General features: G+C 38.0%; 1 protein-coding gene across 2 annotated transcripts in view; it reads right to left on the bottom strand.

Annotated features, from left to right (window-relative positions):
* Nucleotides 1-361: 361 nt before the first annotated feature.
* Nucleotides 362-24,123, bottom strand: part of LOC136412189 (LIM domain transcription factor LMO4) — a 38,008-nt gene continuing 14,246 nt past the window's right edge. For both annotated transcript variants that reach the window (XM_066395163.1, XM_066395162.1), the window contains 5 exons: nt 22,534-22,760; nt 19,208-19,511; nt 6,290-6,496; nt 5,463-5,611; nt 362-850 (listed from right to left, as the gene is read on the bottom strand). In XM_066395163.1, the coding sequence (XP_066251260.1) occupies nt 5,488-5,611; nt 6,290-6,496; nt 19,208-19,511; nt 22,534-22,678 (780 nt within the window). In that variant the 5' untranslated portion in view covers nt 22,679-22,760 and the 3' untranslated portion in view covers nt 362-850; nt 5,463-5,487. The remainder of the gene's footprint in view (nt 851-5,462; nt 5,612-6,289; nt 6,497-19,207; nt 19,512-22,533; nt 22,761-24,123) is intronic.

Here is a 24,123-nt window from a genome sequence, read left to right on the forward strand (position 1 = left end):
ATAAATATTACTTAGGAGATTAAAATATTTGATCCTCCCTGTATCATCAACGTTCTAATAACAGTCCAAACTGAAATGGATTCGCGCAATTAACATTAATATAAAAGCAGTGCCAATTTCCTTAATGCATTTCGGATTTTCATTTCTCATCAAGGAAAGTAATCTCTGATATTGCTTTCCTATATCAAACTTCACACCCATCATAAAGCACAAATTGATCTTCCTCCCGTTCTCAATTAGGAAATTTGGCTTTTACATCCGCTTTTATGGGATCCATCAATTATGCCACTGAACGCTCGTTTTAAAACTTTTTCGCTGGATATCATGGCAAATTAGGTGTAAGAGGTTTTTAACTTAAGTCTTTGCAGAATTAACAATACTTTATTATATACAAAAATAACAACAACATACCAAAAGAATCGAGATTGTGCCAGTTTTTACAATCGTCCAAATAGCAGTGTTCCTACGAAATCACTGGGGAAGTTTACATGATAATACATGTCATCAAATTGTCGTGAAATATGTTGATGTGTGGTAATTGACAAATAAAGAATTTTTACACTAGATAAAACTAATAAACAGGATTCAGAATAGACCCAGTAATGGCTCGGGGGAGACACAAATTTGCCCAAATTCTCACAAATAGCAATGGAAGATCCATTACTGGTCAATTCCCAGTCTCCTTTATTAATCTAATGATTTGCTTGTCGAAATTGCTTCTCGTATAAGAACAGAAAGGAAAACGTCCTGTGTATATCACTTAAAACCGATATGCTGGGAAGACCGAACCGAATCAGTGGAAATGCCTCTGTATTGCACGTCCTGACACTGCCCGGCTATCATGGAATAACTGAAAAAGAAGAAAATCATCATGTAGTTTCATGAATGGTAAAAACACTTCACAAGTTTGAAAAAAATACTTCTTTATTTTTTTATATTTAAAGAACAATTACCGCAACATATTTCCAAAAATTCAGTAGCGTTTCAAACATTAAAAATTTCTCCCTCTCATTAAAAAATCTCTTACTCCTCTGTCTTCCTTGATAGAAGCTTACAATTTTTGTACAACTTTTGTAGTTTACAGCAAATAATAAGTATATCTCTCGAAAGTCATCAGTCTATCATGAGGATTATTTAACAATATCGACAAGTTTGGAAAAGTAAAAAATTTTCTGGTAGTGTTTGCATTACTACTCTAGTCTCGCAGGCCTTTGTGCTGTAACTCAAAAGGTTGAGAATTTTTCAATGCACATAGAGCCCTCATTGTAACACATCCTAAAAAAATCATTGGCGTATCAGGATGTATTTTCAACTGACAAATTAAAAATTGAAAAAGCCTCCGATAGTATCTTTATTAGTGATCCAGCCTCGTATGCAAAAGTGTACTAGCCTGAACTAATCTGAACGCAGTTATTCTGTGGTGAAAGTCTAAAATTTCTTCGATTGTAGAAAATTCATAATTATAGTATCTTCAGACTAAAATGATCTGCTTTATTTCCAAAAAGACAGCGGCGTAGCCGATTTGCGCCACTGAGTTTTCGGAAGAATAATCTTTTAGACATTGGAGGTAAACCGAAATGCGACTTCTATACCTACGAATTTCAGGGGTAATGATTCATTAAACAATGGCCATAAATGCGATACTTGTTGTAATTCGGTTGGTCAAAGAGCAGTGGCGTAGTATTAATAGAAAATTGTAATATCGCACGTGGACCACATATCAAAGTCGGCGAAATTCAGAGACAACAACCTCCTGAACATGATGTACAAATGTTTATTTTATTAAATTTATGATTTGTTGATAGACAAACAGTGGCGTAGTGAAGCTGCATGCAATGACAAAAAACAGATATTTTAAGAGTCAATACTACAGTGAATTTTTGGATAATTTTAGAAATTGAAATAGACCTTCTGCATCAATGAAATTGCCACCAGCAATCCCCGATTTATCACCTAGAAACGCAAATATTTTCGGATAACAAAAAAGGCAAATGTATACTTTTTTACTCAAAACAAGCAACAAACGTTCGATTAAAAGCAACAATGGGTACCTGCATGAAGGTGGAGAAGTTTCATTGTTATAGCATTAATCCTTAAAAGCCATTCTTTCTCCCCTAAAGAAACTTTAGATTACTTCGGGTAGCGTCGCCTTAACACTTAGTCATAGTACTTACACTTTACATTAGTGTTGATCCTTTTTTGGAACTAAAAGAAGCTTTTAAGACTAATGCAGCAGTAAAAGCATTAGGTTTCTAGAGCAATTCGTTATTCTCTCAAAAGGCGTAGGTGGGTAGGTGTTTAGTGTATGTGAATGTACTTCTAGGACATGCTGTATAATATTAAGTATAGATGATTAATAACGTCAAAAGTGTGAATTAAGTTTACGGCATAAACGAAGTGAAATTTTAATGGAAAAGGTAAATTTTCTCCGAGGATAATTTCATTACGCAGACGAGATACAAAGTTTATAATCTTCGCCGAGGCTCATCAATATGCTTTTTAACGTAATTTCGCTGGTTTCTTGGCCAATTAATACTTTATGTCGTTAAATTTCCAACATAAAACAATACTTTAAATGCACGTAGATTTCAAATTAAACAAGGATGCGTTTAATGGACGAGGGGTGTGCTAATGCGAGATGAAATTGGATTTTCAGGGGGAACGCGTAAGTTTTAACATTAGTGAAAAGTCCTGAACACCCTGTATTATGCCAATTGAGGCATACTCGCACCAAAATATGATCGTTTCTTATGCAGAACAAAAAATTACACAGCCAAAAGAAATATGTTGACGCTAAAATTCACTGGCGTAGAGAGAAACCCTTAGACTCCTACACAATCATTATTTTTAGGACGCTCTTAAAAATAATTTTGGTACGCCCCTGTTTATCACCCCATTATGGCAAAAAACTGTACTAGTTATAGAGGACCCAAAAGAGACATTTTGAAGTTAAAACTCAACGCAGAAGAACTATTTATAGTGTGAAAAAATAGAAAATCTTTAGATTCGTATAAACGACAATAAAGTAGGTTTTGTGAGGGGTTATTTTTAGAACAATCTTGAATTTTTTCTGGCACGCCTCTGTATTTTTTCAGTTTTCCAACACGACATTTTTGACTAAACTGCATTACTCTGAGTGCAAAATTTTCTAAATTTCTTTGTAATAAAATCTCTTTCATCTAGACAACAAATCGATTTTTCCTATTGAGATATGCAGTTGACACGCTAGAGAATCGAGTATAATGGCAGATAGCGAGTTAGAGTGTAATTAAAATAACTTAATAATGACTAAAGTTGTAAGAGAAAATAATTACTCAGTTAGTGGTTGGCAAGCGAGATGCTTCACTGCAATTAGATGGGAATGCAGGAGGAATTCCGCTTTTAACATATTGCCGCATAAATCGAAAATAAAGAAGAATATTGTAGAGGCACAAAACAATGTGTAGTTTTAGGTTTTGCCAACCAAAATTTCGATTTGGTAAAATCAAAACTGGTTGTAGATCTCTGGCAATTACGCTGCATTGACGACGGCCTTTCCTCTAATTAGCCCGTTGTTTCGAAGCTAAAAATGGTAAAAGAGACTATAAAGTATACAAACAAGGCCTCATTAGAAGGAGCACATTGGTATTTTAACAATGGTTCTTTGGGTGGAGCTGGGCCGAAATCGCTAATTGACTACCATAGGTTTTGCCGAAGAGATTAATGGGCCTAATTAGTGGGGTGGAAATCGTCCTTTGAAAAATTTAAAAGTAGTTGTAAAGGAAGCTTACGCCCCTGAGTTTTCCTTGAAGTATTTAATTGTTGATCCGTCTAGATAGCAAGTGAAAAAAATTATAAATCTGTTATAATGAAAGTCAGAAGTGTAGTAGGGGCTGATTCCATATAACAAAAACGACGAATTCCAATTAAAGAGGAAATGGATTTTTTGATAGTTGCAAAGAAGGGGAATCTACCCCGCCAAGCTTTCACATGAAGTTACTCTAGATCCTTCCGAGTAATCGAGAAAAAATTATAAATCTTTTGGTGTAAAAACCAGACACGTAGTGAGGTCTAATTTCAAGTAACAGAATTGATCAGAAATAATGCAATTAAACTCCTCTAAATATTTATTCTCATCAATTCACGCTTTTGTAACGCGTTTTAGGGCGCCTCTGACTTCTTTGAAACAACTTAGAAAAGACTGATTTCGAAATTGACCTTAAGTAGTTTTATTCTGTACATGTCAGTGGCATAACTGATATCTAAAATCTACAATTAATGTGATGAAATATGTCCAATTAGACTCCCCTAATTTTGCACATGTTTTAAATTGGGAGCATAACAGGTTTCTAAGGCCCAGAAGAAATTTATTAAAAACGCAGTTGAACTCATCGATCCGCAGTTTTGTATTCGCTTTTAGTACGCCTATGACTTTCCTAAACCAATTTGGAATACTGTAATTTTCAAATTGATTTTTAATAACTTGTACTGTAAATATCATCAGCGTAGCTGATTGTTACAAATCATAATTAATTTAATGTAATTTGTGTAGTTAAACTTTCCTGAATATTTTCATTATTTCGCACTTTAGTATACTGTACATGAGAAAATCAATTTTAATTTTTTTTCTTTTCTTTGGAGGTGTAAAGTGGTTTATGTCTTGAACTTTTGCATGAATTTCGAGTTGATCATAACTGGAAAAATTGACAATTATATAAATAAAACCAGAGGCGTGATAGGACTTAAAAACTTTGTGGTTGTAAAAAAACGTCCTGTACACGATTGAACTCCCACATGAAGTAACTCTTAATCCTACTGAAAAATTGCAAATTTTATCAACTTGATATGGCAAAAACCAGTGACGTGCAACATTCTGATAATAGATTAAATTTATTTTCAAATCCTGCTAAGTACGTTCTTGCATGCCACCAGTTCTCTAATATTCCAAAGTCAGTAGCGTATCTTCGATATCAAAACTGTGAATTGAGAAAGACACTTGACATTTTAACAATAGTTGTTACGTTGAGTTTGCCGAAATTGTCAATTGCCGTTAAAATCTCTAAAACAGAATGCTGATTTTAAGTTGTTTTTAGATTTAATTAAACCAAAAACCGCTTAAAGATGCATAAAAATGGAAAAATTCTCGCGAGTTTATCCTCAACAATCCCTTTGATGTCCGCAAAGTAATTACATTTTCAATCAAAGAGAAAATGGCCGCCGGAGTCCTTTACGCGGACAACCGATGCTTTAATTATATGAGATTAAATTTAATCTGAAATTAATTTAGTAAATTATATTACCCTAACCGACGTAATGACCGAGCGAGCTCGGCCCTAAAGGGTGTTTATTTTGTCGAAAACTTTATATTACCTCGTGGCTTTACTGAGTGAGAGAACAGAGAGATTCCCTTCAAGGGTTTTTATATCCCTTTAGAGTGTATTATTAGCTTATAAATTAGTAGGTTTACATGGTAGAAAAAGTACCTGCTTCGATGTTGGGTTCCAGAATTCAGTCCCTACTCCTGCGAGGTCGTCCTACTTTGCCCTTCCGGACTGTGGGCGCAGGTGCTGAGCTTTTGAGCAATTTATGCCAGTCTTGTTCACAAACCAAACTTCCTGCCAACATGTAGTACCTAGAAATGCGGAGATTTTTTATCATTAGAGAGCTGAAAAATGCAGCATTCGAAAGAGGAAGGAAAGAGGCATCTTTTAATATGTAGCAACGATATTTTTAATGTGTCTTCGTGGAAATATCAGGGGCGTACTTAAATCTGGCCCCATGGTAATGAAACTTCTTTAAAAATGTTTATCAGAATTTTAAATTATAATGGATTGCGCTGTAGGCTACTGAGATTTCGGATGAAATTTGTCCTTCTAAATAATAGAAAAATTACATATTTCATGTAGTGATTCCACGATTCCGTTTTACTAAAACACTAACTAAAAACTCTTTATAAGAAAAATGTGTGCGTTTAAAAAATGCACTATACGATACTGAGCTCTCACAAGAAGTTTGTTTGTGTGTGTGTGTTTATCTTTCTGAATCAACCTTCGGAATCAGCAAAGGCCTACAGGAGCTTGATTTTTTAAAATCATTTCCAAACCCTTTTGTCTAGTACGGTCCCGATCATTGCCAAATTTGCTTATATTTTTAGGAATATTAGATTAAATTTTTTTATTTAAAATGCGTAAAATTTATAATTTTAATAACATTAAATCAAAACAAAGCAGATAATTTACTTTGCAGATGAGGTCATTAATCATCGAGTTGATTTTCTTTGGCCGTTATTCACATCCTTTTGGGTACTTACCGGTCACCTTGCACCAAAGGTGCCAGACACTTGCTGCATACGAAGCATTTGAGGTGGAAGATATGAAGAGGGGCTCCGGGCGTGGTCGGATTGCCTCCTCCTCCTCCTCCTCCTCCTCCTCCTCCTCCTCCTCCGCTCCTCATAACAAATTCGCTGGCGGGGATCGTTTGTCCGCACGCCGAGCATGCGCCGGAACTGCCGAACAACCTGCGGGACCAACGAAACAAAGAAGAACATTAAATTTCTCCCATCAATTTAACCGAAACAATTAATTAATTGCTAGGGGGCTAGTTAGGGAAAGTGCTGGTACGAGAGAAAGTACTGCTTTCTTCGGTGGCAAGGGCTGAATCTATCCCATGCTGTAATCTAATTAACAGCCAAGACCAAGCAATAATTTCCTTCAGACAACGCGCCCATAATTGGGTTCGTTAATCTAAAATTGCCCGAGGCGGACAATCGCGGTATTTTCCACAATATAAGATATTTCTAATTAATGTTGCCGCAGGCACGTCAAGTGCTGCTTTGTTACTTTCGTTTCACCTCCCCAGACCCCTACGGACAAGGACGTAACATTTGAAACAGTTTCAGAACATCAGTCAGAAATTTGCAACAGAAGTGCCCAAGTTCTATAAAAATCGCAGATTTGCCGTTTCCTTGAATGTTTACTGTTTGCTTTTCAGGCCGACGCTTCAAAATTTGGCAAAAACGCGCAAGTAACCACGTGCTGCGGTGTCAGTTTGTCGATGTGCGACTAAAATGGCAACGCCGCGCTTACCTTTTGTTTTAGTTAGATGAATGTAAATTTCCACAAGAGTTAGTTTGATAGAAAAGCAACGTTGCCGCGCTGTGTTTAAAATACCAGTATAAAAACATGCATAAAGTCGAATTTGAAGTTTTCGGCCGATTTTCCACCTTTTTCATCGCCTTCGCGATACGACCCTGACTTAATTCTAATTTAGCGGAAAAATATCGTTATTTATATAAAATTATCTGGATATCTAGATCTGGCTTCTAGATTGACTTTAGTCAGTGGCGTACCTAATTTTTCAATATTATTAGCAATCCTTGAAGAGAAATGTAATGGAAATTTGAGGAAAATTTTGACGCCATTTCCGCAAAATTTTACGAAAGTTAAAATAGAAAGGAAAGAGGATGTTGAGCATCGCAGCGATATGCATTTCTATTTATTCGTTCCGTCATTGGACCTGAATCTTCATCGAATTTTGCGGAAATGAAGTAAGAACTTTCCTCATATGTCAAAATATTCGCGCAAAAGCTTAGTTGTTTGAGAGTTTCCGTAGCTGTTTAACCACAGTAGATATCCTTGGCAATGCTACCCTGGAGATCTAACTGTCATTTACAAATTGCTTGCCAGTTCTGGCACTGCTGCATCTTGACGTGCGCTTGTTCGAAAGTGTGACGTGCGCGCTCAAAAAACAAACATTAAATACGATGTTGCCATTGTTATTTTCCTAGAACTCGAGTGCTTTTCCTGACTCTAATTAGGGAGGTATCGCAGCTAGTTTCGCGTCATAAACCAGACAAATAATGGTGTTGAGGTATTTAGAGTCTCCGTAGAGAACAAGAAATATACACTTCTACAGAGTAGTGAGAATCTTATTGAGTAGGTCCTTATGGTACGAGTGGAAAAAAATGAACTGCTTTACAAAAACTTAAAAAAACCAGGCCAATGCAATTGACCTGCCAACTAAGGTTCTTAAAATTAGACCAAACACATGTGCTAGCAAAAAGAAAGAACTTTCACCAAGGACTACCCCAGTCTGGCATCATAAAGAAAGGATTGCCAGATGAGTTCGCATATGGCCCTTCTTAGAAAGAACCCAGAAAATCTCTAAATTCTTGCAACATGAACAAAAGGCAAGCAGAAACAAAACATTCAAAGTATAAGCAGTGTCGCATCATAATTTCAACAAATGGCATTATTCCCTTTGCAGTAAAGTTCAATTCCCACTCTCCTTTGCATCCCTTACCCGACTCCACATATTCAATTATAAGCGGGGCAAATTGGCACCCTTGTTAACGCCTTTTATTCGGTTCTACTAAAAAGTCGAATTTAATGAGCATGTACGTGTAAAGCGATCGGAACTTTTGTCAATGCGTTTATAATGAGCATGAAAAGAAAATTGCAATAAAGCTTTAATTTCTTCGAGAGAAATTACAAAACAATGAGGTAAGTACTAGAAATACAAAAACAAATAACGAAAATAGAAAAATGAAAATTGTAGAATTTAAAGGGAATTTATTACGGGGCTGACTCCCCGTTGCACACGGCCGATGCTTAATGCACAAAGCGTTGATTATGGCCCAAATAGGACCAAATTAACTGCCTAAATAGGCGAAAGGGCTTTGTCGTCGCCGCTTTCCCGTTTCCACTATCGCTTAATGATGGTAGTTCAGGCATAATGAAGATATTAATTTGCAGATCTATAGGCAGCCGAATATACAAACAAACCTGTTATATCATTCCCCCATTGTACGTTTGTCAGCAACATAAATATCTTGGGATGAAATGGAACGAGTGATTTTCGGAAATTAAGCCCTGAAGATAAAGATATCACTACACCATTAAAAACGAAAGAAACTTGTGTAAAAAATAACGTAGAATCTGGATATACTGGTGGATGCGCTTAGATGAATTCATGAGAGGCGGGCACCTTCGCCATTTATGCCAGATTCCAAAAATTCTGTCAGAGACGCTTCTGAAGTTTGATATTTAACATGAAAAACATAGGTAAAATCAACTTCATCGGCCTTCTGTATATGCAACTCTTTTGTGTAATTTAATATTTTATTTGTCGCTGGCTTCAGAATTTAGTTTTAATTAATTCGTCCATCATTTATGAGCTTTTTAATTACTTTGATTAATTAAAACAAACACGACGAAAAGGCCGTTTTGATGTTTCTGTTAATAATGAATTATCGGCTTCGGGGGATGAATTTGTTTAATATTTTTAGAGTGTATTTTTAAATTACGGGATTGCTATGCCACTGGCTTAATAGATTAAATCATTTTTTTGTTTTTGTTCATTTCTCTCTTTTTTATTTCCCACTAGGTATGACTCTAATTTTCTATAAAAATTCCTGGAGATTCTAGATGTATTTAAATCAGTGGCGTATCTCATTTTTCAAAATTGTCACAAAGTTTCGAAGAAAAACGCAACATATCAACTTTTCTGTATTTAAAAAAAAATTTTCCTCTCAGCACGACCCTGAATTAATTGGAAAGCACGTACAAATGTTACGAAGATACCTTCACTATTTCGTCCAAATAAATGTGATGGTGCAGATCCCGAAATGCGAGACTTACAAATAGTATTTTCATAGGCAAATTTAAACGATTCAGTCAAGTTTTTCTTGTAGAATTCCCCCAAGAAGCTACGTGATATTTATTAGAAAAACAGACTTTCTAGGCCAATGATTTTCTGAATAGATAAACACCGAAGCTTGGCCTATGATTGATAAAATATAATGCTTCATTAATGTTGAAACATTGGCGTTCGACGGTCTCATCTATATAAAGCAAAAATCGCTTTTAACGTTATCCATTTACGTAAAAAGACCTTCTAGGCCAATGAATTGCTGAGTGAAAATCATCAAAATGTGGACTATTATTGATAAAATTTGCAGCATGATTAATTTTGATAGAGTAGCGTATGGCGGTCTCATCTAAATACATCAATAATCGCCTTTGGCGTACCGTTCAGGGATGACGAAGTTTGAAAAACTGTTAATAGAAAAAACGATCTTTTAAGCCAATGAACTTCTGTGTGAACCTTCATAAGCATGCGGCCGACGATTGATAAAATTTATAGATTAATTCATTTTGAGGCAATGGCGTACGAGGCCTCATCTATATAAATCAAAAATCGCCTTCAACGCGCTCTTCAGGAGTGATACATTTTGAAAAATTGTTATTAGAAAAAAAGACCAACGGATGGATGACGCAAGGCCAATGCATTTCGCGGTGAATAGTCGTCAAAGCATGGCCTATGAATGGAACACTTTGTAGTTCCAATAATTTTAAAACAGTCACAGTAGGATCACAGTAAAAGTCGCGTTTAATGCAGAGTTCAATGATGAAATGCGCGTAAGGTATGCAGTCACCATCGCCATTTTGCTCGAGCAAAATTCCAAATGTGTAATTGAACCGGCGCATTCGCCATTGCATCCAGATTCGGATATGCCAGACTTAAAAATCGTGTCTTCGTTACGTTCGCCGGCAAATTTGATTAATTCAGTCAGGTTATTTTCGTGAAATTTCGCGGGAAAAGTCACATCTCACAAGAGGCAATTCAAGCATTTTGCATGCTCTCAAAGCTTCCCGAATTCAATATACCTTTGAAAATCGGACTATAAATCACGATTATTATTATTAAGTCTTTGGTTAGGCAACGAGAACTTTCACATCTTCACGGTCAAAAATGGCACGAAACCAGTCGGAAGTGTCCGCAAATTAATTATCTTCTGCGGTTAGAAAGATTTAATGCTGCGGTGACAAATTTTGTACTAGATAATTGTTTCTTTGGAAAAAATTGAAAGTGCGCATTAGTTTTTGTTCCTTCGGTTAGTTGCACACGAGAAAATCACCCTCAAAATAGTGTTTACGTAACGGCTTGTTCTGGAAACCCTCGCGGCGGCAGGCACCTCGCCGCCTCAACTTGATTACACGGATACTGATTTAAATGCAAATTTAAAATGTCTTTCAATTTATAATCTTATTTCTGTTTAAATTACTTCATTATGAAGCTGATAGCTCTGCCGAGAATGGATTTAACTGGAATTTACCCCAGAGAGAATATACCCACAGAAAGAACCAACCCTAAATAAAGCCCATTTTTGATTATATATGATCTTCATGAGAATTTTTCTTGGCGTTTCAAAGCGATAAACTAAATAATTTAGCGGCAATACGCCTACAATTCTAACGGATCTTAACCGAACCCACACGCCCTGTTATATGGAAGCAATTTAGATAGTAAACCTTAACATTAAAAGCCGCAACAATTAATTATCGATGTTGCTTTTAACGAACACAATGGTGAGCTGATGAATTTGAGTGCCCAAAATTTAACTCTCTTTTAATATTAATAATCCAATTTGTGAGTAATGGAACGAGGGATTGGTTCAAGGCGAAACTCTCCTCCTCTATGAAAAACCATTGGCGTAGGATTTTAATCTGCAGAACCAGGCAAGGTTCCTTGTCCGCCCGCCTGTTGATGTGTCTTAGATATGAATTTCCCTGGATGCATCAACAGACGATGGGAGCAGCAACCGCCCAAATAAAACGCAATTTCTTGCACTTTTAAATGTGAAATTGGATGCGGTAAAATCAACCAAAGAATGTTTAATCTTTTTCACATTTTAATGTGTGCTTGAGTGCTAAAGGCAGGTATTTTGTGAGAACCGGAGCCGGTCCTGTACAGGCGTCTAGTCTGATTGACGAGCTGTTGTTCCCGGCTATAAGGACCTCGCTCCCAGGCACAATCAACTACGGGAATCCCGCTCCTTGCACCCTCTTCCTTCCCAAATTATTGTCAATCAGGTGGGTTTTTATTTTTCTGCCACGCCGGATCCCCCATTCAGCAGCAGACCATGTGTTCACATAACACGGTTAAATGTGGGTCGATAATGTCGGCACGCCACTGTTTCTTGGTCAAATCGAGGTGAAAAGGTTTTGTCAGATAGAGAAGTAATAGGGTTGGTATAGGAAAAAGACCAGTGGCGAAGAATACATTTTTCCGCAGCTAGAAATTTTTAAAATTTAGTTTTGCGAAATTTTTGGTAGGTGCTTCCAGTTGAATGTCAGTACACCACTGCTTATATTACTAACTTTCCCGATAGAGAAACACTGGAACTAATTTGGAACAAAATTGCACTGGTGAAGAATTTTTTCGCATAATTAGAAACTCTTTAAAACTTTCTTTGGTAAAATGCATGTAATTCGTTTAGCCGTTTCCAGTTAGGCTCTAGTACGCCAATGGTGTTTGTTAAATCAAATTGCAACTTTTTTCGCATATAATAAAAACCGGACATTAAATGAAATTCCAGTAGCGTAGAACGTTAATTGTATGTATGAAATTTGCTTCGGCAGCTTCCATGAGACTGGACCCAGTACGTTACAGTTTCTCAGGAAATTAACTTGAAATTTTCTTCCCCGCATAAGGAAGAAATGGGATAAATATTTTACAAAATCGCAGTGGCGTAGAGCGTCTTTATCTCATATTAGAAAAATGTTAAGTTTTTCTAATGAATTATGTATTTTTGCATGGAGCTTGTGCCCAATGCGCCACTGCTTCTTGTCCAACCGAGTTGGAAATTTTTCTTTTGTAATAAAATTATAGTGACATACCATATTTTTCTCTTGCGACAAGTATTCTTGAAAATTCTCTTATTTGCAGTGGCTATTTTTCCAGTCATTGGAGTGAAGTATGTTCTTCGCAGGTTTGAAATTATTTACAGGCAATTAGTCACCGACACGCGTAAGTGAGCGGTACCACCCATCCCAAATAGAACCCATGCTAGTGCTGGCACAAGTACTGGTACCCGCCATGGTACAAAAACACGGCCTAATAAACCGACTCCGCCCACCACGCGGTTTTTAATGGTGCCGGATAAGCGATTGTGTCTGTTGTCTCACTTTCTCATTATGGTGCCCGGGTCCGAAGGCCGGCGAGCAATACATAATTCTGCACAAATTACTGACAATTTAATAATCGCCAATTTAGTGGTGACCTAAAGCTAGGCGAAACCAATAACGCAGCTTTTTCCTTGCTTCAATCGAATTAACTAGAGGAGCACTCCTTGGGAGAACGGAAATGAGAAGTAAAACGACACGGCCAATCTCAGGAGTTTCTAATTAATTATTTGAACACGAATGTCTTGGGTATGGCTGAATTTAAGTGTACCCGCGCTATTTAATTAAATCGTACGTATTTAATTAAAGCCGCCAACGAAACTTTTGCACATCAAATTTCATTGGGCGGAGAGATATTAAGTGTCTTAGTTCCAGCATCAAAGCATGGCGCCATCTCTTGCCTCCTTAGCTCAACGCCGCTGATTTAACCAGAGATGGCACTAGTCGATTTGCGATAATCGCTTCTCACCGCTTTAATGATAAACCTAATTGTTATTAAATAGAAAAATTGCAAATTACGTTCACTTGTAAGGGAAGACCAAAACTGTGTGTGCAAATATGCAAAGTAATTAATTAATTAAGCCGGAACACGGAAAAGTGTGGTGGTGGGTAAAAGTAATGCGTGTTGCTTTCGCCAGGGACGAATTTGCATTTACGGGATTGTTAATGTAAAGTGGTTGCATTAATCAAGGTCTGCCGGCCGCAACGACAGGGTAGTTGGCCGACGATATTAAAGCGATAGTGCAGTCAGGGGTGGGGCCATATTTTACAACGGGGATGTTCCGTTACGTAAATAAAATTCCCCCATGGCAAAAGTTTAGTCCACCGTGTAGGTCTCTAATCAGCCATTTTGCCTATTGGTTGTGGGGATGGGGGTAAAATATTTGCCATTAATATATTAACGCGGAGGATATTAAAATCTGAGCTAATGAGACGCATCTGCAGGAGCCAGATAGGGCTGAAAGTTACCCACCGGGATGGGATTGTAAACATTTACTGTCAAACATCCATCCAATTAGTGCGGGAGTTTGGAATTTATTATGCGTGTACGTATATTAATATAGAGTCGACACTGTTTACCCACGAGTAGGGCTGCAGTAGAGCGGAAAAATTGAACGATTTTTTAACAAAGTACCGGCTCTAATTAGGCCCAGAAGATCGGTCTTAAATCGGGCCGGGTCAGGCCAATCCCGAGTTCGAACGTCCATTCAATCGGTGGAGGAGTTTGGAATTTATCATGCGTCCGCGTATGTTAACATAACATTAAATAACATTGTTTACCCACGAACAGAAGTACGGTAGAGCGAAAACTTGCGCGACTTCTGGGTAAAGGACCGGCCTCAATTACCTCCAGAAGATCAGTCTTAAAGCAGGTTAGTTCGGGTTAACAACATCAGATCGGAATTTAATATCCGTGTATGTATATTAATGTAGAGTTGAGACTGTTTACCAACCGATAGAGCTGATATAGAGCGGAAAATGAACTCCGACGAGTTCCAGAAAATTTTATATTATTTCAGGCTAATTGAGCCAATTGACAGGCTCCCCTTTTCTTTCTTCATTCTCAGCTATTATAGAGAAGTGCTAAAATTTAATAAAATCCGAGAGATTTTAAATTCGTTCGGTCACGGTTCGGGTACAGCATTCTCTCATCCGATCAATTCATAAGACACTATTTAAACCGTGTACACAAAAACAAAGAGATGGCTCTTTTAAAGTTGTGGCGGCAGGTTTTTACGTCTCATATATTGTTGGGAGATGGATTACTTACATAATTGAAATGTATCACGCGACATTTTACATCGGCAATAAAGAGGAGCCAGCTGTCAGTCTTTACGATGGCGAACAAATTGAGTTTTCGTCGTGGCAATAATAAATTGTGTCCGGTGAGACATGGACCGGACTAATCCGGAGGTGGCAATATCGAATCGGAAAAGCAAGAGGGCGGAATGTTCACTATGGAGCGAGCATTTCTGGAAATCTGGAATTTGCACACCACCTCGTTGAGAAAGTTCTATACAGCTTTTGGAGGGCCTTGAAAGTAGAGGATTCCACAAATGACAGAGAGAGAGAGAGAGAGAAAGAGAGAGAAATTAAGAGTCTCCTAGAGTTTGGTAGCTCTTTCCTCCTGCGTTCTGCACTGCGTGGTCTGACGAAAAATTATCAACTCGGTTTGACAAGAGACGGAGGAGCTGCGGGCCGCGGCGCTAACCAGGTGCAAGAACGTACTTTTCGTAAGAAAAAAAAAAATTTACGATTGTTTCAACGTTTTGGCCGTTTCTTTATCTGACAAAAAGATTCGATTCGATAAAGGACAGTGAGTATACCGCCGAAGCCCGGATTCAAAGCAGCTATTGAAAAACAGAAATTAGGAAAAACATTCCACGGGAGAAAGTCTAATTTTTTTTTGTTTCGGGGAAAAAACATTCTACGCCCCTATTAGTTTGCCCGGTATTAGCTCTATTCCTTCTCTACCCGAAAAAAATCGACTTGATCTGACCCAAGACAGTGGCGTATTGGCTGGCGCAACTCTGACCAAGTGTATTAAGACAATTTAAAAAATTTTCTGACCCAAGACATAAACGTTCCACGCCACTGTGATTTTGCGTGAAGTTCACCTTAGTCGTTGTCTATTAAAGAAAAATTTACGATAATGATTCGGGATCAAACAGTAGCATATGAACCCGGACGTGACTCGAAGCAACTTCTAGAAAATATGCAGGATTCAAAGTCAATTTCGCAAAATCTGCATGTCGCGGGGGAAGCATTCTGCGCCACTGTGATTTTCTTTAAAACGCTAATCCCATCCCTCCATAAAGAACCAGGGATGCACCCCCACGCACATTTGAGAGTTTTTTCTGAGTCTTTCTACAAGTCTCCCCATCAGACTCGAAGAGCTGCCTTCTACCCATGCCCTTTGTATGCCTGGCGACTGCTACGAAAAAGGGCAATAATGCCCCAACTTGGATCTTTGGTATTTCCGCAAATGCCCTCGGGCAGCGGCATAATGCACGTGGGGCCTCGGGACCGCTTCCTAACTCGATTCGGGAGCCCGCCGTCGTGCCCCGGGCCCCAATCAATATAGGCGGCGCGACGCGCGGGGGCCAATTACATGCCCACTTACCGCCTAACGCCGCTTGCATATATTTGGAACGATAGCGACAAGAACACTCTTTCAGTGCCATCCAGAAATTGCTGAAATAACCAACTGAAACTTTCGGAAAAACGTTACGAATTAGGTGTTTTGCAACTATTTTATTAGGCAACCAGTAAGTAAATATCTAGTTTGGAGAACAAACACCTGTGGCGCTACATAAGCTGAAACCTCGGCGCCGAAATAGGCAACCAGTAGTGCTTCTAGGCCTGAGGATTCGGGGAATTCGTAAAATGTATACTCCCAGTTTGGGACGTTGAAATTTAGGTCTTTCGTTTCGAACGCCCTGTATATTAATTGATCTTTTATCTCTATTGTTTACACCTATTGTTTACACCGGGGAATCATCGATAGGTATCCCTATACCCATCTCTCTTACTTTTCGAGTAATCTGGCATTAATAGAGAGAGGGGCTGCAATGTTTTTGTATGGCGATTTTACTTAGTTCCCCTTTCGCCCTTGGAAACTCGATATTTTTCCATGGGACGCCCAGTAGATTATTCAATATTTTGAAGTTACCATTCACGGGGAACATCTGATTTCTGCAATCTCCTATACGCTGTTGTTGTCTTCATCAGTTTTCGAGTTTTTTCTTGTCAAATGTGAAACTGAAATATCTCTCTCCGTTATGATTGGCCCTCACTTCTTCCAGCGACATGATGGCTTATATTAAATTATCTAATCGTTCTTCTCCACGATTCGCAATCATCCCCCCTATTTGCCGTCAAATTATGTTCATGTCTGTCATTTTCACAGGGGGTGCATGTGCACGTCTCATTCTCTTATCTCCTTCTACGTGATGGTTCGTGGTGTTCGGATGACGAATTGAATCATCAAGTTTTCTCTCAACATTCTCACCCTTTTTCCCGGATTTTAAGCGCCCTTTAGCCGAGCTACATTTCGCGTTTAGTGTAATTCTTTTCCCAACGAAAGCCGCTAAAATAGATTTAAAGCTCCCGTCCGTGGGAAAAGTGGCGCTTGACACCCGACAACATCGATATCAGCAGCGATTGTCGTTGTTCCCGCCGTAATAATCGTTCAAAAGCGATTTTTGCTGCGGTTTCCACGATGACAATTCCCAAAGAAACCGTAAGAACATTTACATTTGGCCCCTTTCGGGCTGTTTACTCCCGATCATTCTCCTTACATTATCGCAGCCCGTTTGTTTCACCGTATTAGCGATATTTTGGGACTCCCTTTCCAGGCTTTTTCTTTATCGTAACTTGTTGAATCGTTTTGCTCAACAAGTTCCTCCTCTCCTTTTCCAACCTTCTCATCATCACAGCTGCACAACACTTCTCTTTGATATCATATACACTCAACACCTCCATCATTTATTGCTCAACAGGTTTTTCAGCGCACCAATTTTGCAGGACAAATTAGCTTCTTGCCACATCCATAATGCACAACTCAAGGATGTAATTAAATTTTAAATTCGATTCACTTCGAAACCACGAAACCAAGAAATATAGAAAGAATTGGCTGTGCTCTACCGTTTCACACCGGATCAGGCAGATTCGGGTTTTGTTCAAAAACGGAAAAAAACATTGTCCCATCACGAAAACATTAGGATTTCAATATTAATTCTTAAAAGAAAAGTCCGTACATTTATTAAAAAACATTCAATGGGACCAAATTGAAATACGTCTCTGGAATTCCAGGACAGTACCGCGGCTAATACTGCATGCTTTTTCTTTTTTTTTTCTAGACTACTCACTGAAACAACCTTCCTGTGGATTCTACAATATTTCATCTTAAAAATGCTTTTCTTTGGTACAAAATTCTTTGTTCTGATTGATGGAGATGACAAATGATGTAACTACTGGTCCTTTAAATCTACGCCAATGGCGTATTTATCATCTGAGGCCACATACTTTTTTCTATATTTCCATAGAAATCCATTGCAACAGCGTTTCATCTTCGTAGTCTACAAATTTCGTAAATAATGAAGGAAAGTTTGTCAAAAATTAAGACGTCCAGCTTGCTACGTCCTTGTCAGGGAAACCGAAAGTCATTTTTGCCCCTTTTTAAGGAATAATTAGTAAAACATATTCCAGAAAATCGTTGGCGCATTACGACGTTTTTTCAGCTCAAAAATTTGTAAACTTGAATTTTCTCTAACAATTAATTTATTGCAACCGAGCCTCGCACGCCTCTGTCTTTCACCTAACCACAGTTTTCCTTTAAGATACAAGTATCAAAACGTATTTAAAGAAAGTTTTTAGCAAAATATTTCTTAAAAATCATTGCCGTATCATTACGTGGTTTCCAGTTCTAATTTTTTAATATGGAATGATCCCCAAACATGTTTTCTCTTTTTAGGTGATAATTAGTGAAACATGTTTCGTGAAGTTCATTGGCGTACTACTACATTTTTTCAACCGAAAGTTTTCGAGAATGGTTGTCGAAATTGAAAATCAAATTTAGAACTTTGATAACTCAGGAACCCGTGGAGCAATTGAGAAAAAACACTCAAATTAAGCGCTTCGATGAGCTCTATAAGGCCGCACAATAAGGATTTTGATACCTCTTTAAGGTGATATTTTTCACATCTATATAAACCTTTCTTCCTTACACTGACTCCCCCCCTCTTTTAATTCATGAAATTCCTACAAGCTCCCCTCTCTTTTCCCCCTTCACATACAAAGTTTGACACTTTTTCGTCGAAAAAATGAAGTAATTTCATCAGTTATTTACTTTTTGATAAAACCTAATTCTCAGCCCCTGTCGTGGGGTTCAAGGGATCGATAATAGCCCGCGTGTTGAGGACTTATGCTAATAAATTAGATGGTTCTAAACAGGCCGCAATGCAGATCGATGCATTATCACACGCCACACAAAAAGCCCCGAACCTAATCACATTTCGGGGTAATAAATGGCCCTAATCACACGCAAATTTTTCCCTGAAAACACACTTATCGATCAGTTAAGTTCTATTAATATTATTTCGGCCGCTCTATTTGTCCAACCTAAAAGTTACATAAACGAGCGTTTTAGAGCTTAATAGGGGCAATAATTTCAGATAAAACCGATAAATTTGGAAACAAGTGAAAGCTTTTAGTGCAGGCCGATAGCCGGTTTTTAATAACACACAATATCGCATAGTTACCTCATATAGTCCTGCTTACACAGTATCATCCCCCCTTTGGTGAAGCAGGAAGTCCCAATGTCCGCCAACATGGCCCCACAACATGAACACTTTAAACACCCGTTATGCCAATAACGATCCAGGGCATGTAAAAGGAACCGTTCCACGATTTTCCCCCCACAACCCGCGCATATTTTCACTGAATTATTGTTATTGTTGTTCCCTATGCTGGGACTCTGATGGTGAAGGGACCCATCGGGGGTAGGGGTGCCACTACTGGTGAAGGCGGGGTGCTGCTGGTGATGGGCCGGTCCATTGGGCATGCCTGGAAAGATAGGGAATTGTGATAGAAATTCGGATATTTTAGTTTGTAAAGCTCTTGAGCGGCACAAAATCCAGGGAATTATTATTGAGAAAGTATTGACGAAATCATTCCGCGAATTGGAATATTTTGGTCAAATTTAGCTGCTGTCGCATGACAAGAGACTCGAAAAGTCGCCTTTGCGGGCAACAAAAAATCGCGGAAGCAACGGAAAAACCATTGGCGTAGCACGATTTCAAACAAACTCCCAGGCATAAAATCTTGGCAGAAATATTATTGTAATTTTTTTAGGGGTGTTTGCGGAATAGATTTTCAGGCTACGCCAAGGACCATCGGAGTACTGTAAATTTCCCATTTTCTAATTATTATTTGCAATAATTTAAAAACAGACATGTGCGTCGCATTTGTCAGGTTAAGTTTCTCGTAGGTAAAATCGTTGCAAATAAAACAATTTTCCGACACTTTTCACAACATAGCAGGATGATCTACGCCAATGGCCATTTACGAAACTACTCTTAACGATTAAATGATGTCAGGGAAACACTAGAAAAATCAGAGGCGTGCTGTCAGCCAAGCGAAATCTCTAGGGCAAAAAATTATTTGCAAAAATACAATTTTGAGAGTTTTCCACCTCATCAATCATCAACAATTCACGTCAATGGCATCTAATTAAATCACTGTTGATGTTCATCTAATCTTATTAAACCAGAGGCGCCCCTCTTATTTTCCCTCAAATCCACTGGCACTGGCAAATTGCCATGCTCTATCCGTTGGCATGATGTTCTTCACTATCCAATGCTCTTGTCAGATTAAGCATAATCCTGCATGACATTCCATTACCTTCAGATAATCATTTTAGCTTAGATTAATAAGATCCATGTTAATTGGAAGTCATTATGCACTTTTCCGTGTACTCTCTGGCCATGTTAGGTATAATCCTGCACTTCTGTGCCTCTTTTTCCCAGGTTACTTCGAGTTACACGTTCTTTCCTATGGACGATAATTTAAGCGGGAATCAAATAACTACAACTGAAACTTCAATTAGACAATTTGTTGTTGGTCTCACCGCCATAAATCGGCAGTAAGTACAACAAACGCCTTTTAAAATCCGAAGATAATTAACACTTGTTTATCACAAAGTTTGCCAATTAAACTAGAATGAAATAGAATATCTAATGAAACGTTAATAACCATTTCTATTTATCATCTTTAATTGGGATGACATGTCCGTCCTTCGCCGTAATTAATTTTTACTAACAATAACGTACTCATTAGCATTTATTTCGTTGATTAGCGCTGGCTCCGCCAATTAAAATTGTTATTAAATATAACGCTAACACTCATTAAGGGTAATTGGATTTCTTGGGATTCATGATGAACCATCTTCTAAGGTCTGGAAATCGCGCTGCACGATCTTCAGTGCCCAGATCACTCCAAAAATTTGATTCCCACTTCCTGTAATCCTTCTATATAGAAGACTGCTGAATTTAAAACGAAGAAATACGTTCGTTTTACACCTTGTTCCATTTAGATCACTGTTTCGACTTCTACACAAAATTATTTCATGCTTCAATCCCTCTGGGCATTTGTTCCGCTGTGGAGGCCCATAACAGGAAGTCAGGTTTTCCGGTGAGCGGCTTTTGTTACAAAAATCATTTTAAATAATTATTATTATTGTGTTCTAGATTAAAATAATTCGGGTGGATGCCCTTGAAGGCCCTAAAGGGAAAAATTTGCACTAAACAACCCTCGATTTGTCACACGAAATAGAGAAAGAGGGTGAGAGGGTTATGGCAACTGTGTTACTGGTTTTTCTTTGTGTTTCTGGGATATTTTTTAATTATTGAGGACACCATTAAGGGTCCTTCCACCGAAGACCATTGGGCATTAGTTTGAGACATGAAAAATCGCTGGTCGCTTTTTAGATAATTTTTTTGTCTAAGGGAGCTAAGTGGCCTGAGACGCTACGCCCGTGTTTTTTCAGGAATATTTTTTAATTGTTATGAGTGCCCCTAAAGAATTCTTCCATGAAAGCTCACTGGCGTAGGTCGTTAGCGAGAGAAGAAGAACAAGTTATGGTGCTTAGACTCTGTTTTTTCTTTCAATGAGTTCTCCTGTAAGTCCTTTTATGAAGGCTCATTGGTGCAGGTTATTTATTTACACTCCGAAAAATTGCTGACCATTGCCTTTTTGACAAATATTTTAAGTCTGAGTGAACTACTAACTAAGCAAAAGCGTCACGTGTCTGGTTTGTTTGCTTCAGGGGCAAATTTTAATCGTCGAAGAGGACATCAAAGAGTTTTTCACGGAGAGCCATTGGCGTAGTTTATTTAGTTAGGCTTCGGAAAATGACTGAAAATGTCCACTTTACCACATATTTTGTGTTTGAAGTGAGAGTGAAATTAACCTCTGTATTGTCAGCAGGAGCTTATCGTGACAGCACTTTATTTCAGCTGAAACCAGTGGCGTACAGGCCTTACTTTGAGTGTAACACGACACAATCAGAATTTTACTTATCAGATTTCTGAAAAATTTGTAAAACCCATAAAAACCAATTTTTAAAAGCCCCTTTTCTAAGTAGCGTCCAAAAGTCGAGAAATCATTGGCTTGAATCTATAAGGTTACGGAAGGCAGGGAAAGACATTTTTAGTTTCTGCGTCTTTTTTTGATTTGTAAACTCCTATAAAGTAAAATTTTGAAAGTCTGTTTTTCGTAAAAATTTACTTTTTATTGCCTCTTATAAGATAGTAAGCTCGTTATTCAGAGCGACTCAAACCAGTGGTGCACATGGCTTCAACCTGAAAGTTGCGCTAAAACAAGGAAATAGGGATTGTAAATTGAGGAATTTGTATAGAAATCAAGAAGATTTAATTTTCAAATCGAGCCAAATTTGTAGAGAAATAATAGAGAAGTGTCTTACATTCTTAAGCCAAGATTTGGAGAGCACTGGGTGTGCGGCAAGTACGGAAAAGAAATAAAAACAATTTACCAAAGCAACAGTGAGAAATGTAGAATGGAACCTTACCAATAGATCCAATGGAGTGTCCATTTGCATGGTGCATGCCTGGTGGTCCCCCTGCATGGGCATGGTAATTATTGTTGTCTGGAGAGGGTGGATGGGGTGAGGTCAGCTCTCCAGGTCCTCCATATGGATGGTAGTGTGGGTTCATGGTGGCTAAAGCTGCCAGCTTGACAGAAAATGGTCTCTTGATTGGTATGGAAAGACTCTCTTTAGCTACAATATCCTAGTTCCTGCAAAAAAGGACCCCCGGTATAGTATTATGATGCTTTTAAAATTCCCTTCAGAAACCCATATATTTATATTCTCCGCTAATGGCCCTGGAGAGACCCTAACCGAATTATAATTATAAAGGCAATTAATCTTCATTAAAAGTAAGTTTGGAGAAGTAATGTTCGTACAATTAGAGACTTCAGTCTTCTCTTGCTGTTGCACTTAGACAATATTATAACGCCATTATCGAGCTTAATTACTGCAAGTCACCCAATTAATAATTGCTTTTCGGGTTACATATTATATTTAAGGTACTTTTCAGATCTGGGACCGTCACTCAAGGCCTGTTGGATATTAAATAATGCGAACGCGGTGTTTTCTGCTTTATTAAACGTGTTGTACCTTTAAAACCACACCTCCATCGGTAGTTTTCTTGACGACTCAACAAAACACAAATTAATTTCAAATTTCGCCTTCCACTTAATCCTTTTGACGGGAAGGAATACTTTATTTAACTTGTTATGAAGTCGATTCGGTTATTAAAATTATAAATCTTATTTTACCTTTTTAATTTCTCCTGATCCCACCTAATGAGTTTGGAAAATTAATTAATTTTTTTAATACGACCTAGGGCCTGCCCGACCTTGTCTACCGAATATTTTATAACTTTTAAACAGGTTTCGCCTTTAATTAAAAATTTAGGGTTCTATTAAGGACTTCCCTCGATTTCGATCACTTCCTCACAAAACACACGATCTTTTTAACCCCAAATGGCATTAATCACAAACCCCAATAACTCATCCCCTCAATAGTTCCAAACTCGCATCCCCCATCTCTAATAAAAGTTTCCATTGTGCCATTCAAGTAAATTGATAAATTCTGCATATTAAAGGCGATAAATTATCATACATTACTTTCTAAGCTCTATATAAGCAGTATTGCATTACAATCACTGGTGCAATAAGGGACGAACAATTTATTCGAGTAACGCGAGGGGACGGAACGGTTAGAATTACTACGGCAGGACCGTAATCGAGGGGATTTCTGCCCTTATCAAAAATCAGTTTTCGGTCTGTATCTCCTCAAACTAAATGAGTTTTCGATATGGATGTTGTACAGGGAAATGTGAAGGCTAGCTAGCGAGAACTACAATCTGGGCGAAAAAAAAATGCGAGCTCAGTTTTATAGTTTCGAAGGAAAACGGGAAAAAATTGAGGGAAAGTGGAAAACGAGTTACGAGGGTCTAAAGGTGAAAATGCAACTTTTCGAGCTGAAATTTAAGATTTTTGGGCACTTTCACCTAAAGGAGTTAAAAAAATAGAAATTATTGCCTTTTACAGGCGAAGAACATGTTAAAATATGCGCATTTTCCTCCTCTTTCTA

Source organism: Euwallacea similis, chromosome 11, assembly GCF_039881205.1.
Source record: "Euwallacea similis isolate ESF13 chromosome 11, ESF131.1, whole genome shotgun sequence".
NCBI classification, from domain to species: Eukaryota; Metazoa; Arthropoda; class Insecta; order Coleoptera; family Curculionidae; genus Euwallacea; species Euwallacea similis.